Raw genomic sequence first — 19,318 nt, 5'->3', positions numbered from 1 at the left:
TAAAACAGAAAAGTAAGACAGGTGTGAAAGGAACTGATCCTAAATACCTAATAATAATGGTGAGTTTGCAACATCCAGCCCGAATGGTATTTTAGTCATTAGGAGATTCCTCTCTCCTTTACCTATCATTCTATTACTTCTTTGTACTGATCAACTTCAGAAAGGGTTAACATATAATTCAGTATAATTTTTAAAAGTTGTTCTGTTTATTTAAACAAAACGGGATTCTAATCTGTTCTCTCTCAGCATTCAAATGAACAGCTCTTGTTAATCCAGTAATTTTAAGATTTTATTTATTTAGAACCTAATAGAGTTCAATTTTTTTTTGTAATTCACAAATTTATAGATCATTTTTACACCTAAGCCCATGATATGAGCAATTTCTGGAATGCTCCCGGCTTCTACTCTAGAGATTAATATTCCTTTATATCATCATATTTTCCAAAAACCAAATATTCCACTTTCTTGATTTCTGAACCATTATTCTAGTTGGTTATATTAAAATAACTAAATAGCAACTAATACTAGTCAATTATTTTTCTACTGGTAAATAATCCCTGTAATAAACATCTTTATTCTTACATATGCTGATGATAAACTGTGCCTCTTCACTTTGGACCAGCTCTTCTCAGACTAGTTTTTATTATCGAGCCCCTAAGGAGCCTACTTCATTATTTTTTTTCATAATCACCCCACCATGAAATCTTCATTCCACAAATATACTCTATGTATGGATGCACTGTGTGAATATATTTGCCATATACATAAAACGAAAATGGTATTTTCACCCCTCTTAGAACCAATTTTCATCCCCTTAGGGAGAAATGCGTGCCTTAGACACATATTTCTATTGAACATATTTAGCTGAGTAGATAAGTAGATATGTTGTGGCCCAACCTGCAAAATATGTATAATAACTGCCCCTTTTCCTTGGGAATCTTTTCCTCTAAAAACAAAACTGAATTAGAAAAGTCTTACTAGGCTATTTTTTCTTAAAGTCAGATACTGTTGGGTTGACACCAATTTTCTTTTTGCTAGAGTTTCCTGGGCACAGGCTCTCTCTAGAGAAATAGTCACAATCATTTCCCTGTATCCATTCTCAGGAAGCCGCCTTCTTATAAATTAGGTACAACTTCGGCAGTACATGTTTAACTGTGATTGTTAGTCAACTGGGAATTCTATTGACAAAGCTACCAGGAGAATCTCCTGTGACATTTAAGTTATTTTTCGTGATAATTGCTCCAGGAATGTTGCAGTCAGGCTTGTTTTTTGGGGGCGTTTGTAGTCAATTACAGAGTTTCCTCTGTTATGGCCTTCATTCTAATGCATCCAAGTATTAAAAGAAGTTAACAAAAGAAGGATAATTAGCTAATTAGCAGTATTTGTTTAGCACTTACTCTTTAAATACACTGTTCCATGGCTAAGTAATAAGTAGTTGGTGGTTAGGAAGAGAGAGAGAAGAAAATTCGTTCTCACTTTGCACAGGTTTAGCTTTTAAGATGAAAAAATTGATTAATATAGTATTTTTCAACTGTAGCTATGGCAAGAGACAAATTCTGGTATGCGCTTTTCATGCTAAAAAAAATTACATCTGTAATTTAGATTCGGGATCAAATATATAAATTGAATGCCTTTTGTAGAAATGCCCAGGGTTTGAGCCTACCAAGTTAATGAGGTGATCGTTCCTGTATATAAATGGAAAAAAAGGAAATACAAAACCAATAAAAATCTTAGCACACATCATGAAAATCCTATAGAGGAAAAGAATGGAAACTTACTTCTACTTGTAAAAAGGAATATAAATAAACAGAAAAGATAATTACAGGTATTTATGGTTATCCCTTATACAAGGCTTCAATGTTTTAATTATACCCATTGAGAGTTAAGCAAGAAAGATGTAATATCGTCATTCTATAGATTAAGAAATATGAATCAGCCAATTCAAGTGACTTTCCAATCTTCAAAATTGTTTCATTTTCTTTCTTCCTTCTTTTTTTATGTATGAGTCACTGTCAGTTTCTTATTGATCGATAAAGAAAATAAATAACAGAAGCGAGATGGACATTAGATTGCAAGTTGTGAAAAGATCATAAAGAAAAAGACAAAAATGTTACAAGTGATTACAGCCAGGGAATTATTTCTATCAGGGGATCTAGGATCCCAGCTTTGCTAAGAAAGTGGAGATGAGCCTTGAAAACTGCCTGGCTAAGCAAAGGACCAGGGCCGGGTGAGGTTTTCCCACCCATCTAAATAGACTCTGAAATTCCAGAAAGAGCTTGGTGCCCCCAAGGAATGTAAGCCAGGCTGGAAGATGGGGACTGAAGCTCCAGAACATTCTGGGAAGATAACTCAAGGTCAGATCACAGAAGCTTGTGGGCCAGTAAGGACTTAATGGGAAGTGCAGTAAAAAACCCAAAGCAAAGCATGATGAAAATATACACTTTGATTTCTAATCTTTTACTTCACTATTTATCTTTCTATTATAAGACTCTGATAAAATAAAAGCACATGTTCCAACCTAGATCAAGGTCAGTTTATATTATGTATCAGAGTCTGCAATCCAACGGACTTTGAATGGATAACATGACACCGAACTTCAAAAGAGCCAATGTCTAGCATGTGGTATTTAAAATAAATACCAAGAGTCCGAACAGCATTGACATTCAACTGACTTACATTCATCTGAGAATGCTTGCCTCTTGTAATTCACAAGAAGATAGAGGAACTTCAAAAATTTTAATAATGCATAAGAATTAGTAAGTATTTCCGTGTCTTGAGCTAGCCCTGTTTCCGTATATCAAAATATAATGAGGATGATGTGCATCAATATCATTGTCTAAACAAGGATATAACAGGAAATCTATGTGTAAAATTGATAGTTGTTGATACATATTAATTTCATTTACCTCTTTTCAAATCAGTAAATCTTTTTTCCCCCTTTGATTAAAGAAATTTTAAATTAGGAATTCTTTTAAAGCACCAGAAAAGTACATATGACAATTATTCATTATCCGTAACTTAGAGGTTAAAAAACATTAACATTTTTCCATGTGTGCGTCAGATATATTTTTAAAGGAATACTTAGGAACATTTGAATCTCATTTCACTTCTATGCTAGCCCCTTCTCCTTTTCTCTAGTTAACTACTCTTCTGAAATTAGTACATATCACATCAGTCCATGTATTTAAACATTTCTAATTTATATGCGTATCCACAAAATATAAAATTGTTTTATTATGTCTTACAACTTTACACAAATGATAGCATCGTGATGTTGGTTTTCCTCACCTCGCCTGAAGTCTCTGAAATTTATCAATGTTTAGACATGTGGATCTATTTCAGTCACTAAACTGTTTCTTGTATCAGATTTTATGAATATATTACACTTCATTTTTCTTACTTATGGATATTTCGATGTTTTCTAATTTTTATCATAACAAGTAGGTACATGTTGAACATCTTTTATTGGCTTCTTTCTACAAATTGTGGAAGTTCCTTCAGCGTGAATGTCTAGACGTGCAGTTGCTGACTCACAGGACTCGGTTATCTTAATGATGCTGATGCACTGTTGCCTTCCGAAGGGCCTACTTCTAATTTACCCAAATGACAACAGTGGTAAGCATTGCCATTTCTCCAGATTTTCACCTGGATTTGATATTATGTGCTATCTTCCCATTTAAAATTTTATCTTATGTTCAATAAGCTTCTTAAAAAGCATCTCCATTTAAAAATATCTGTTTCTACATATTATACAGTTTTTGTTGCTATTCTGAATATTGTCCTTACATTTTCTAATTGGTGAGCACTGATATATAGGAATGCAATATATTGCTTTTTATAGGCTGATTCTTGCATTCTCTAAACCAGAGAACTCTCATCTGCTTTCAATATTCTTCTTGCTCAAGTTTTCAATGCAGTTGGACTGAGAGTGGTAAGCTCACACAGTGATCGGATATTTGTCTCTAGAACCTATGATACATATTTGTCTCTAGAACATTTGATATGATATATACAATAAAAATATATCTAATACATTTAACATTTTTTCTCTCAATCTGAACTAGCTCCAAGTTTTCTACTAGGAGCTTTGGTGGCAGGATTTCTTTTTTATCTTCTTCAAACTGAAAATATTTAATTTTCTTTAATTCTTGACAATTCTTCTCTCCATCATTTTTCGATATTCTTTCTCGCCTATTTCACTTAGTCTCTTCTTTGGTGACTACTGTTACTTATGTTGAATTTTATCCTTCTATTAGGCATGCCACTTAGCATCTCATGTTGTCATTTCTTTACCTCCCTATGTCAATTTATAGGTAATTGCCTCAGGTCTGCCTTTCTAATTCTCTATTAAGCAGTTTCTAAACTTTTGCTCAGCCCACTCCCTGAATTTTAAATTTCAACTACATACAATTTTTATTTCTAGAAGTAAATGGTATTGACTTCTTTCCCAAAGCTTCTTATTTTACTATAGTGCCCTATTTTGTACTGTTTTTTCCTATTTTTTTATCTTCAAATTAGATTTTTATGATTATACAGTTTTACATATTTTAATTATTAATATGATAAAATACACTTATGTGCTTTTATGTTTATACAAATTCTTTCAGACTATCTTATTCTTCTAGTTTTTAGTGAACAAACATCCTGACTTCTGTGGCTTCTGATTTTGTTTTGTAGGTATCATCCTTTTGTGCAGTGTACTGCTTTGCGGTGAGCTCATCATCAGGTGAGGATACACTTTCTTTCCTGTGGGAATGCCACTTGCCTGACTTGTTGAAGAATTCTCACATAAAGGGAGGATAAAACTGACCCTGTTCCCATGTGGACACAGGACTGGGTATTTGCTTCCTCGCTACACACTAATTTTTTTCCCACCAAGAGCCCAAAAGGAAAAAGAAAGTTACTGTTGCCACTGCCAGCTTATAGATGGAATCTTCTAGTGCCTGTTTCACTGTCAGAGGACAATTCTAGAGTCCAAGCATAAGGGAATTCGGTTTTAATTTCCTTCCATGAGTCCACACCCTAATGTCAAGTCCTAGAGAGGCCATTAAATCTTCCAGCGTTTACCTACAGTTTTGGGTTAAGACCAGCCTCCCACTCCCCCCCCACCCCATGAACTTTGTTGTTCAGCTTTGCTTGGGCTTATGATTAACTTAGATTTCCCTCTTGGGTCTGACATCTAAAAATTTCCCTCTCTTCCCTGATTCAACATATTACACATTTATTTACTTCATTTCATCCAGCACACTTGCATTTGAACGTGACAGAGGGGTGTCCATTTTTCTCAGTATATTTTACCAGAACGTCACCTATTTAAAATTTACGATAGAGATACATTTAGATCCAAGACTTCATAACCAAGTGATTTCTTCAAGTGTCTACATACTTCAGTAAGGATGGTATTTCTTCCCAATGACAATTATTTTAAAACATTAATAGTATAACCGAATAAATGTGCACGTGTTTACTGGTTAATATGCATTTTGGAAATGAGCACTTATATTATTTTATTTGAAATTAAGTCTCCAGTATCTCAGCCGCTCAATGAAGTATTGTTAAATACCATTTTGATAGATCCATATCGTTTCAAATAACCACCTGACACACCTATATCAAATTGTGCTCTTATAAAATGGAACGACCGACCACATTTCTTCAACATTAATAAATGCCTGTTCAGTATTTAAATTGTATGCATATTTTGTTGGAACACTGGGTATTTATTATTCTTATAAACAAGCGGCTATTGGTACTTAATTATAGTACGTTACGTGCATGCATATTGTGATACAGTTCATTTGCTATACACATATAATTAGTGATTTTTTAAAATTATGTAGATGTCTGTTGAAATCTATTTTCTGCAAGTTTTTATCCACCACCACCAAACAAGTTTTAGTTTCTAAAGGCTTGTAGTCATCTATTTAAAACATCACACAATTGAAGGGGCAACTCTTTTAATGATGCTACTTAATTATTCTTTCACGATTTCTTAATTGCCGCTTATTGTGTTTTAATGGTCTGTGTAGAGCTTCAAGTATCTTTATAGGAGGCAAGTTTCTTAACTAGGAGGGCAATCACTCCGTACTAGACGGAGGCAGGTGGAGAGCCTGCAGAGGGTAGGCACTAGCTCACGGAGCTTTCGCTCGCTCAGCGTTCTGCTAGTGGCTTAGCTCTCTCCTTCCAGCCTTTCTCTCTACATTTACCAAAGAAGGAAACAAAGTGAGGCCTGCATCCCTCACTCTCTTGTCACTCTTCCTTGCAAATACCAGACCTCTCCAGTGTATGAACGGTAGGTGTATATGAACACATTCCCTGTCTTTTTTCCAGTTTGCTTTCCTGTATTCTAGAGACTCGAAAGATTTCTCTTCCGTTTTAAGCTCAGCTTTTCCTGTCCTTTACCTGAACAAGTGATGAAAGCTAAAGATTTCTGTGGAGTTTTGTTAAAGAAATAAAATTCACACAAGCTACATTTTGGTAAATATTAGAGAAGATGAACAAAGCCCGTAGGATTGTCCAAAAAGACACACAGGATGGATGAAGAGCCGAGGTTTCCTTAAATAAGCAGTCACCCAGAGACTGTTGCACAGTCTTGGTCTACACTATGGCTATTTGTCATTTCAAATAATATTGGAATAAAGTGTACTACCACCTAGAAAGTTTACTATATTCCAGGACATGACAACTTTTACTGTAGATCATGGACTTTCTGCCACTTAACACAAACAGGAGTTGTATAGTTTCAGTAGTCAAAAAAAAGCCCCTAAATTACCCATGATGTAACATACACCTATTTTGCAACTATTATGACATTTAACTCATTATTTCAGAGTTTCCTGTCCCAACAAATATATACATCACATCCGCACTAATACTTGTGTTATACTTTAATGTTTGTATGCACAGACACACATATAATAAATGTAAGCATGCAATTTATAGCTTCCTAGGTAAGACTAATGAATTAATAAAGGTTCTGAATAAGGTTCCAACCGTGACTGAGAACAAAGAAAAAAATAGGTAATATTCATTTTTATATCAGTATGGCATTCTAACTTTTCCAATGGATTGATCATTCTCTCAACTAATATAGATGAAACCCAATGTCAATATAGATGAATCCCAATGTCATGGAACTGATTAATATAGCTAAAGGAAATCAGTTCTATCATTTTAGACTTGTGCATGCCTCTGTTTCCTCTACGTGCATAAGCTGTAGGTGTAATGCATCCCCTGGTAGTAGCCGAGTATGCACAACAAATAAAGTCGTATTTCTGAAAGTACTCTTAGGAGGAAATAGTGAGGCTTTAATCAATTCCACTAGGGCTTCTTATATTTTTTGGTAATAAAACAAAAGAATGTGAATACAGTATTTTCAGACAATCCGGGTCTAAACTTCAGAAGATTATTTAAAAATCCAGAATGTAACCCCGGGTAGAATTATTTTCAGAGTTAGATACAAAGCTATGGTAGATTTGAGTGTATAGTAGCCTTAAAGGGTTGCTATTTGTAATGCTGTATATTTTTAAATTAACAGACTAGACAGGTAATGGGAGAAGAGGGGTTTTCACTCTAAAATGACACATATTCTTGGGGTGACCTGTCCTTCTTGAGTTTGTAGACTTTCACACAGATGGGAGACATTTTATAGCAGTGAACCTGGTTGTAGGAGTTATAGGAGTGGTCAATGTAGAAGAGATGGTGGATATTCACAGGAGAAGTTGCTACAATTTGCTTAATGCCAACAGACAAACAGAACAGAAAAGCAAAGGAAAATGTCTTGACAGTGGGCTTTACCGGTATATACGACATACCTTGCAGTTACAAGGTCCGAAACAAGGATCCTCATTTGTGCTCCCGGCACCACTGCAGTTACAGGGTTTGCAGTCTGGGTAGCCAGTGTAGCCCCTGGCACATCGGTCACAGCTCACGCCTCTGAAGCCAGGTTTGCAATGACAAGACCCAGGCGCCAATCCTAAGAGAAGACAAGCCACATATCAACAATTTGAAAACAAATATAAACTGTAGCTCCTAAGGTTCTCATTACAGCAACGTTTAAAAGTCTATTTTGACACAAAAATTGATTCACGTATGTCAACAAAGAAAAGTTAAAACCACAGGGTACAGGTTTCATTAGAAGCTGGCTACCAGTTGCTAAGAAGACAGCATCCTTTAGGTATCTCTAAAAATACTGGGAATGAAAAGAAGAAAGATAAAAATCTCGAAGCATCTACCAAAACTGAGGCTACAGAAAAACTGTTACAATGATCAAGGACTGATTTCCACAACTGACTGATGACACTCAAAGAATAAGCAGTGACCTGTGAAAACCTGTTGCTTCGTAACTCGGCCTATCACAAGATGGAAAAGTGCCTGGGGAGTAAAAATATACTCTTGACCCCAAAATTAAACAACAATCACTAAGTCTGACATCACTGATTACAACAACAGAAAGACTGAGAGTTCGTGAAAATAGACATTTTGGGGTAAGACATAGAAGAAAATGAAAGCAGTTTACATTTCTTTTTCTTCTTTAATAGAGAAATGCAAAAGACAATTTCTATTTGATTAGAAAAATGGAAACACAGATGAATAAATAAATACAGGTTATTGACTTTCAGAATCTGGAAAAATACAAGAGGAAATCAGTAAAATACAGTCCACTCAAAGAAAGAAAAGGAGGGGACAAACAAGCACAGAAACATTAGAAGGGGAAGGCCCACAGCAGAAGGAGAGGAAGGCTGTCAAACCCATATGCTAGTCACATGTAAATGAGCTCATGGTCTTACTGCTTCTGTTAAAACCATGGGCATGTAATGCTCAGAAGACAGACGCAAAATGATAAGAAATATTTAAAAAAAAAAAAAAAGATTGTAAATCTACATCAGGAGAACAGAGTTGTAGTATTAGGAATGGCCAAAGTAGAATCCAATTAAAATAGATTCATGAGGGGGTGGCTTAGTCTGGGAAGCATTTGCCTTTGACTGGATCAAGATCCTGGGGTCTGGGGTTGAGACCCCAGGGCAAGCTCCTTGCTGAGCAGGGAGTAGGCTTCTCTGCTCTCCCTCTTGTACCTCCCCCTAGCCATCCCTCCCCTTCTCTGTCTCTCAAATAATATATAAAATCTTAAAAAAAAAAATTCACTAGGACAAGCCCTCATTTTATACTGATGACAATACAATAGAAAACATGATTTATTATGTCTGTACTCCACAAAAGCATTAATTTTAAGTACAAAAACATATAGACAACAAAAGATTTGGGAGCTCAAAGGGAAACTGGCCAAAAGTCAGTGGCTGAGAATGACATTAACATACCCACTTCAAATATTTGTAGACGAATTAGCAAAAAAAGATAAAGATGTGAATCATCAACTATTGCTGAATTACACATTATATTGAATAATACTATCTATGGTAGCTCATCATTAATCTATAAAAATGTTCAATTTCTCAAAGCAGAAATGATTTGTCTTGTTTTCTTAACATAAATTGCTACTTCTATATTTGTAACAAATGCCATACTAAATTAGGATTGAAGTAATTCTAAATATCAAACATGTTAATAGAATCATACAAAATTCCATCACCCTCAAAATTAATAAATAAGCAGTTCTTCTTATAACTCTTGGGTAAAAGAAAAAATCAAGATTTCAATTGTAATTAAATAGTTTTCTAAGTAGAACATAACAGCAGTGAGAAAGGAACTTAGCAATGTCTATGGGATGTAGAAAAAAAAACGTAGCCCAAAGTAGAATTTCAAGCTTAAATACATTTAAAAAAATGTAAATATATTTTGGGAGCCTCTGCCTGGGTGGCTCAGCGGTTGAGCATCTGCCTTCAGCTCAGGTTGTGACCCCGGAGTCCTGGGATCCAGTCCCACATCGGGCTCCCCACAGGGAGCCTGTGTCCCCCTCTGCCTGTGTCTCTGCCTCTCTCTGTGTGTCTCTCATGAATAAATAAAATCTTTAAAAAAAAGAATAAATAAAATATTCACAAAATTTTAAAAAGATTTTTTAAGATTTTATTTATTTATCCATGACACACAGAGAGAGACAGAGAGAGAGAGAGAGAGAGAGAGAGGCAGAGACGCAGGCAGAGGGAGAAGCAGGCTCCGTGCAGAGAGCCCAATGTGGGACTCGATCCCAGGTCTCCAGGATCAAGCCCTGGGCTGAAGGCGTCACTAAACTGCTAAGCCACCCGGGCTGCCCTAAAAAATTTAAATTTTAATTCATGTAATTGTAAAAAAAAAAAAGAAAAACCAAAACAAATAACACAGGAAAGAAGGAAGATTTCAATAATAAACAAAAAGAAAATAAGGCAAAGAGAACCTTAAAGATAATCAAAGATATCAAAAATGCATATATGATCAAAGATTACCACAAAAATGTCATAGTGTCAGTAGTTTCACAGTGTGTTCAAAACTTGAAACTCTTCCGGAGTGTCTAAAACATGGAGAGCTATGTAGTTTAGTGTATGAAGCTAGTAAAAACTTGGTATCAAAATCTAAGAAATATAGCCCCTAATAAAAGTGATAACACGGATCGCTGGGTGGTTCAGTGGTTGAGCATCTGCCTTTGGCTCAGGGCATGATCCTGGAGTCCCGGGATCTGGATCGAGTCCCGCATTGGGCTCCCCACATGCAGCCTGCTTCTCCCTCTGCCTGTGTCTCTGTGTCTCTCATGAGTAAATAAATAAAATCTTTAAAGAAGCTGTGATAACAGCTAACAAATAGCACTTATTTTATGCTAGGCATTATGCTTAGCACTATATACGACACATGGGTTAATTATGCTCAAAACCTCAACATGAAGTAGACACTAGTATGTTTCCCTTTTTACAGATGAGGAAACTAAGCACAGAGACATTAATTTACTTGCCAAGACAGCACAGCTGGCAGATGTCCTAGCCAAAACCAATTTAGCGTATGAATTTAGATAAGAAGATTCTAAATATAATACACACCAAACTGAATCTTAAAGTACATTAAAAGGATCTTCCGTGATCACAAGATTTTATTCTGATAATTTATTTTATTCTGATAATTTAAATATTGTTTAATATTAAGAAATTCACTTTTTATCATATTATATTCATAAGTCAAATGGAAAATAAATCTGAAAATTTCACTAAAGGTTGAAAAAGCAGTCGAAGAAATTAACATTTACTACTCATGTTAAAATCCCCAGACATGGAGACTAAGTGTAGATGTATTCCATACAACGGCCATGTCTGTCTTAACATTTATTAATGTTGTGTATAATGTTGTAATATTGTAAACTAGATGTCAAAAGACCCCTCTTGGTCAGAACAATTGACAACACAGTATAAAGTTAGAGACAGATAGACAGACAGGATGGTTGTGCTGGTTTAAAATAAGGAAACTCCTTGAAGACCAGAAACCACAATTTTAAAAAAAGAGAAGAAGAGATTCTAAAGAAATAAGCTAGCCCTTAACCGGTATCTTTCCTGGAGGTGATTGACTAACTAGACTTGAACAAAGAGCACAGTTTTATGGATCAAAGACAAATTTTAGGTATTACTCAAGCTGGGAGATCATACCAGAGATTATACATATTTAAGGATCCTGAAAGGATAAGCTAGGAAATACACACGTACATGTATACACATATGCATGCACACATACACACATACACACACAATCATGGAACACACAAGCAAAGAAGAACCCAATGAGTTAGTTAGAAAAATCAAACCTCAAAATTAGGTTCATATTGGTAACAAAGGGTGCTACTAATAGATACAGAATATAAAATAAATATACTTAAGATCTTTAAAGAAAAAATTGTATTAAATATAGACCTATTTATTTATTTATTTAAGATTTTATTTATTTATTCATGAGAGACCCACAGAGAGAGGCAGAGACACAGGCAGAGGGAGAAGCAGGCTCCCTGCGGGGAGCCCGATGAGGGGCTCGATCCCAGGACCCTGGGTCACGTCCTGAGCCAAAGGCAGATGCTCCACCACTGAGCCACCCAGGTGTCCCAATATAGACCGACTTAAAAGAGACTAGTGGAAAAACACAATACAGCTAGAAACTCCTTTTATAAAATATACCAAATAAATTCCACACTGATTAAAGAATTAAGTATCAAAAAATGAAATAATAAAAATTAAGAAAATGAACACATTTGTCTGATCTTGGGAAAGATAAGAGTTTTAGAATTCTAAAGGCATATAAGACATTCAACTAAAATATTCGTATATAATAATCTTGGCATAATGTCTTTATTACAGCTAAAGAAGTTTTCTGAGTTGTATTGGTGATTACATAAAAATTTTTAAAGTTTCACATATAAAAACATCTGAACAATAGTGAGACACAAAATCTGGAAGGTTTATAACAAATATAAACATAGGGTTTTTGTTTTTGGTATTTAAAGAGCTCTTACAAATCTGTGAGGGGAAAACCCATCTTATGCCAAAAGTAATCAGTTTTCTGATAATCACATTAATAGTATAGAATACCATTTCCCACTATCTGGTCACCCATACTTAGAAGTCTAAAGCATTGGACCATAACTTAGACTCTTCCCTAAGAAATCATCAAGCTAAACATGAAGATAAAAATGTATCATGGGAATGTGTCTGATTTTGTAACTCAGGTCTATACTGAGTAATATATATCTAATTATAATATTACAAATTTTGATCACTGCATTTCAATTTTAAAATTAGAAGAATTGGATCTCAAACTAAATATAACTGTACATTCTTTGAAAAGATAAAGATATAATTGATAGATATTGCCGAGTGGGTTGGAAGATCAGTGGAGAGTATAGGGATGGTCTTTTTCCTAATTTGCATACATTAGGATCTCAAAAGATGAGTCTGAATTTAATGGTAATGAAATAATGACTTAAAGGTTTTATTTAACATGATAAAGACCCCACAGATGAGAAAAATGTCTGAATAGTGGAGAAGGAAGGAGGCGGTGTGAATGAAATATTTGTCTTTTAAGATGGAATCAGTTGGCAATATTTAATGGTGATGAAAGTACTAAAAATATTATTTAGATATTGTCTGGAAGATAAGTTTTTCCAGAACTTAACAGAAGAAATGGCTCAATGTGATTAAATTTAGAAATGAGATTGGGGGGAAGAATAAGTTGAAGAGGACACTATTGCTATTTATTGTATTTTCTTCGCTATTGTTAAAATTTTATTTTTATTATGTATGGTTTTCATAATGATTAAAAAACATTTATACATAAATGTCTTCACTAAAGCACTGCTTACAATAATCAAAATTAGAAACAATTTTAACAGCTATATAAAGTTGAGTGGGTAAGGAAATTATGGTATATCCACATAATGATGTAAAATTCAGGTTGCTAAAACCAGATTTCAGAGAAACTCTCAATGGTTAGGGGAAAAACTCATTACGTGACGTTAACACAAATATTTTAATAAGAGTATTTATGATGGATTACTGCTGCATTGTATGCTTCTTTTTCTACTTTTCAATATTTTATCACTTTTTCAAAAATAACATACTTCTTAAAAAAGTACAAAAAATAAAAAGTACAGAAAAACTTTAAACGACATCACTGAAAAATAACATGATTTAGCTGTTACTACAAAAAGATAACAGGCCATACAGTGAAAAACGACCTCAACAATTCACCATTTGAGATTTGAAATAATCGGAGTTTTAATCACTTAAGATTTAAGACTCTAGGGTTTGCGTTGATAATCTTAGAGTCTTATAAAGAAAGCAGGTAAGCTAAACCGTGCCAAAGAAACACTGCCAGTGTTTTAACTGGAAAGGGACTGGAGGAAAAACCCTATCTTGTAGCCATGATTTATTTTAGTCTTTCCTAAGAGAAGCAGCCTCTCTCAGCAATGTAAAGAAACGGTTTCAGATGTGTCCTAATGTTCTACTTAACTTTGGCAAGCAACTCTCCTGGAAGTCGCTCCTAACCATTTTACTTCAAGGAGTTATTTTGGCATTTGATTCTTCAATGTTTGGAGTTCATCGTGAATTTCCATCCTCAGAGAAAGTATTTGGCTCAAATAACTGTCAGCTTCTTTCCCTTCGTGAACTCATGACTAAGACCTATTTTTAGTCCTATATGTACACGTTTTGCTTTCTACACTATTGACTACATCTCCGTGTGTGTTATCTGTTCTCTCCTCCCACTGCAGCCCACACATCCCTCCGTGAATGCTGTCTTTTCATGCTAGAAACTATAGAAACTACAAAAAACAATTCAGAGACACCTGGGTGGTTGAGCGGTTGAGCATCTGCCTTTGGCTCAGGGCGTGACCCCAGGTCCCGGGATCAAGTCCCACATAGGGTTCCCCGTAGGGAGCCTGCTTCTCCCTCTGCCTGTGTCTCAGCCTCTCTCTGTGTGTCTCATGAATAAATACAATCTCAAAAAAATTTCAGTAGATAAGACATTAAAAAATTATGTACAGCACAGATTTCTGATTGACCAGAAGACGTATATGCATAGATACGTTAATATGCATATGTGAATATACATATACACGTATATAACGCACAATAAATTATTCAACTCTTTTTGCTTTTAAAGCATTACAATTAATTAATAGTAATTGATTTACAGGAAAATAACGATTGAGATGAATAAAACACTGTTTCCTGGAGGGAACATGGATAGGTAAAAGAATAAAATTATTAAGTGAATGAAATTTACTGCAAAATGTCACCCTAAAGTAATCCTATCTGGCTTTTAGTTGTCCTTTCATCAAAACAACAGCTCCTTGCTATTGCTCTCACCTCGTCGAGCACGTTTTTCATCCTTCACACAGACTTCATTTAAGGAACCAACTGGATCACAATGGCATGGCTGGCATGGTCTTGGATAACTTGGAGATACCTAACAAGCATATTAAAAGACTTTTAGTCAAATGTAATAAGAACATCAATATTTTTCAATTTGGCAAACTTGTAAGGACAAAATAAATTTAACAATGCATAGTAATAAATTATATTGAGAAAATATGTAGGAAATTATCTTTAATACATATTCACAAATTCTAAAATCCTTTTCTTCTAAATAGATACGCAGATGTAAAGAAGGCCAACAAACTTCTATTTATTTGCTGCCTATATTCAGCAATTACCAGCATTTTGCCATAAAAGCTCCATCATTTTTCATTATTTGTTGAAGTTTAAAGAAAATTGCAAAGTATTTTAATTCTTACACATTTCAGTATGCATCTTTTACAATCACAGTATCATTATAATGAACAAAAATAATATTTACTCGATAGTCTCTAATATACATTCTCCAATAAAATCCTTTTTATTGTTTTTGTGTATTTGTCTTTCTTTACTTATAACATCATTCAAAATTAGTAATTTCCCTCAAATTTATTTTTAGGAGGTTTTTTTCTCATTGATCCTGATGTGACTAATTAATTAGAAATTTATATTTGGTGCTGGGAAAAAAAAGAATATATTAAGTATGTAAATTATTTTTTCTTTTTTTTGTATATTTTTTTATTGGAGTTTGATTTGCCAACATATAGTATAACACCCAATGCTCATCCTGTCAAGGGCCCCCCTCTGTGCCCCTAAGTATGTAAATTAAACATTTGGCTTCCAGGAGAGGCAGCAGCACCTGAGGGCAAACAATGTGGTCTCCACGATTAGGGAAATTAGTGAGTGCACATCTCTGGTGTGGCTGCTGACTGGCCATGTGGCCTCATGGAACTTATTTACTTCCTCCTGATATGAGGATATCAATAACAACTATAGTGATGCTATTAAACTAGAATTAAAAGGAATAATACATAAGAGATCTGATAAAATTCCTCAGATATATTAAAAACAAACAACTAATTTTAATGTTAAAATATTTTAATTAACCAAACCTAGGTTGTGACAATATGCTGTGATCACAACAGTTGTTTTCCAGATGCAATAGGATAAGAAGAAAAAAAACCATTTGCTTAGGATATACCTAAATACTGTGCACAGGCTCTCCCTCTGGATATCTCTCTCCCTCTACATATAAATAAATCTATTCATATAAATTACATATATTTCCCCCATAAAATACAGCCATATATATGTATATATGCTTAATTTATAAATGGAATCTTGTTTACTAATATAAAAGTGTTATAACTAGAGAGTTATTTACATGTCTGATAGACTGTCAATCAACTATATTCACATGAGTTTTAAAATCATCGTTTAACATACATTTATTCATTCTCCGTTATGAAGGAAGTACTGTGCACAGTACAGATGGGTAATGCCTGGTGTCTGCCTTAAAAAAGCTTACAGAAATAACAGGCTTGAAAGACATTGATTAAATAGAATGTGCCAAGTGATAAAACAGACATAGAAACAGAGCATCAGGGCACAAAAGAGGAGGGAGTAATAACATAACACAAATAAAATCAAGATTTCACAGAAGAAGTGACATTTAGGCAGGAGCAGCAGCCTCTGAGCAGATATAGGGGCCGGGTTTGCCCTAGAAACAAACAGCAAGACATGAAAACAAAAAAACAAAAAAACAAAACAAAACAAAAAAACAAAAACAACCTTCTGTGGACCAAAGACAAAAAATTTCTTCTAAATAAGATCTTGGCTGTAATAAATATGATTTGTGATTCCAACGATGAGCTTGAGTAAATCAAAGCCAACTGATTCATTACCTCTCTTTGCAGTAATCGGGGAAATCTGCCCAACTGCTGACCAGGAATCCTTCTAACATGAGATCCTACAAATATGTCAACTTTGCACAGGATTTTTAATTTTGTTAAAATAATTCAGATTCCTAATTAGTCCTCGGAATACACACTGCATTATATATATATTTATGGATTCAGTAAATAAATCTCAAGTCAGATTTTAGGACGATAATTTTTAAGATATTGTAGAGATGTTATTTAGCTGAAAACTGAGCAAAGAAAATTTTCTTTCTATATCTTTATAAAAATGAAGTGGACTTCTGGGGCTCTTGGGTGGCTCTGTCGGTCAAGTGTCCAACTCTTAATTTCAGCTCAGGTCATGATCTCAGGGTCCTGCATAGGCTCCATGCTCAGCGGGGAGTCTGCTTCTCTCCCTCTCCCTCTGCTCCTTCCTCTGCTCATGTGCTCCCTCTCTCTCTCAAATAATCTTAAAAAGAAATGAAATGGACTGCTACTCAAATATTAGGCACTTGAGACATCTGTTTTTTTACAGTTAGCATAATTATGTTTATTAATATTAAAACACCATAATCTAGGCTCTGAATCACTTAATTGATTTGTAATAAAAACATGAAGCTTCCAGGTTTGATAATGGCAGTGCCTTCTGTGGTCCAATGTACTCTCAGATAGCAATTATTAACTCTGGACAAAATACGAAAGTGAAATATTTAAGGGCTTGGGAAATTAATCAAAAGCAGATAGAACTTGGAAGAATCTTAAGTTTGAAAGAAAAACTATACTAGCTGAGTTCTATGTTCAGAGGTGGGGAGCATCAAATTCTACATGGCAAGACCTTTCAAATGCTTAACTGATCCCTTAATCATACGTCCAATCAGGAGACTCCGAGGAATCCAGTGGAGAGTAACAGCTGGAAAGTTCGACGACGTTAGTAGAGTTTTCAGGTCTGCCTATCATAAGTACACAGACACTGGAGTCGTCAATCAGCGAGATTAGACAACCACCTTGAGCTGTCTATTAATCTGCCCTAACATGGCGTAAAGCAAGCCTCTAAATAATCTAGTTTAACACTAATACAACTAATAAAGGAACTTAGGTGTGGGATATAACGTCAATATTGGAAAATTCTGATAATATTAAGCCATTTTAAATTATTATTTTACGATGATACATAAAATACTGAGAATTAGCAAAAGACATGCAAGATCTCTGTACAGAAAACACTCCTGTGAATAAATAAGGAACATATAAATAAGTGGAGAGACAGAGTATATTCATTGATCACAACTCTCAATATTAGTTCTCTCCACATCTATATTTAGATTCTATACAACAGTCCCAACTAATATTTCTGTCGTTGACAAGGTCATTCTAAAATTTGTATGGGGATATAAAGAAACTATTATGTCCAAAACAATCTTCAAGAGGAAGAATAAAGTTAGTACACTTATATTTTTGAATTCTAGGCTTATTAAAGCTAAAGTGTGCTAAAGATAGTGTGCTCTTAATGCAAGGATGGACAAATAAATCCATGGGACAGATGGGGGCTCCAGAAATTCACCCACAGGAGTTGACTTACATGATCAAACCACATGATTTGCAACAAATGTCTCAAAGCAATTTAAAGGAGAAAAATAAGTACTTAAAAAAAAAAAAAAGGTTCTGGAACAAGAAGTTAACCATGTAGATCTCAATCATTATTTTATGCCACACTCAAAGGTTTGCTTGAGATGGGTCATAGATCTAAAATCTAAAATCATAATGTTCCTAGAATTAAAAAAAAATACATTGGCTTGAAGGGAAACTTCACAAGACAACATACAGGAATAGACAATGAGCAGTTAAAATGAAAATTAAATCCAAAATGGGATCTGCTATAAATTTATAATAGAGGATCTGCAGTAACACCAAGCATTGATGGGAATGACTTAGCGATTGCCAAATACCCACTTGCCACACCTGCTGCACCCACTAGAATAGCTAATTTGAAAAGACAGTCAAATACAAATATTAGAAATGATATTGAAGAACCGGAACTCACATATTACTTGGTGAACATGTAAAATATTGTCACGAATTTGGAAAAATGTCGGCAGTTGCTTATAAAGTCAGACATATAAATATCCCATAAAACAAGTACTCTATCCTTAGATATTTATGCAAGCAAGGTAAATAAAACATGGCTACACAAACACTTACATAAAATATAAGTCTTCCTGTGGTCATGTTTTATTTAATATAAGCAGTGTTTTGTAGGAGCTAACCACAAACTGAAAATGACACAAATATCCAGCAACAAAATGGATTAAAAACTGCAGTATGTTCATGTAAAGGAATAGTACTCAGTAATATTTTATTTTATTTTATTTTATTTTATTTTATTTTATTTTATTTTATTTATTTGAGAGAGAGAAAGAGAGAGAGTGCACAAGCAGAGAGAGCAGCAGAGGGAGAGGGAGAGGGAGAAGCAGAGGCCCCGCTGAGCAGGGTGCCCGACACGGGGTTTGATCCCAGGACCTGGGATCATGACCTGAGCTGAAGGCAGACGCTTGACTGACTGAGCCTCCCAGACGTCCCCTCAGTAATTTTTTTATTTTAAAGAACTATGGATGCACACACCATGGATAACTCTTTAAACGTTACACTGAGTGAAAGAAGGAAAAA

General features: G+C 34.7%; 1 protein-coding gene across 3 annotated transcripts in view; it reads right to left on the bottom strand.

Annotated features, from left to right (window-relative positions):
• LAMA2 (laminin subunit alpha 2) overlaps positions 1 to 19,318 on the bottom strand; it is a 583,497-nt gene that overhangs the window by 329,897 nt on the left and 234,282 nt on the right. For all 3 annotated transcript variants that reach the window (XM_049115400.1, XM_049115407.1, XM_049115415.1), the window contains exons 9-10: positions 14,769 to 14,868; positions 7,815 to 7,975 (exon numbers count right to left, since the gene is read on the bottom strand). In XM_049115400.1, the coding sequence (XP_048971357.1) occupies positions 7,815 to 7,975; positions 14,769 to 14,868 (261 nt within the window). The remainder of the gene's footprint in view (positions 1 to 7,814; positions 7,976 to 14,768; positions 14,869 to 19,318) is intronic.

Source organism: Canis lupus, chromosome 1 (genome assembly GCF_003254725.2).
Source record: "Canis lupus dingo isolate Sandy chromosome 1, ASM325472v2, whole genome shotgun sequence".
Taxonomy (NCBI): Eukaryota; Metazoa; Chordata; class Mammalia; order Carnivora; family Canidae; genus Canis; species Canis lupus.
Note: the sequence above shows the minus strand (reverse complement) of the source record. Positions and strands in the feature narration are given on the sequence as shown.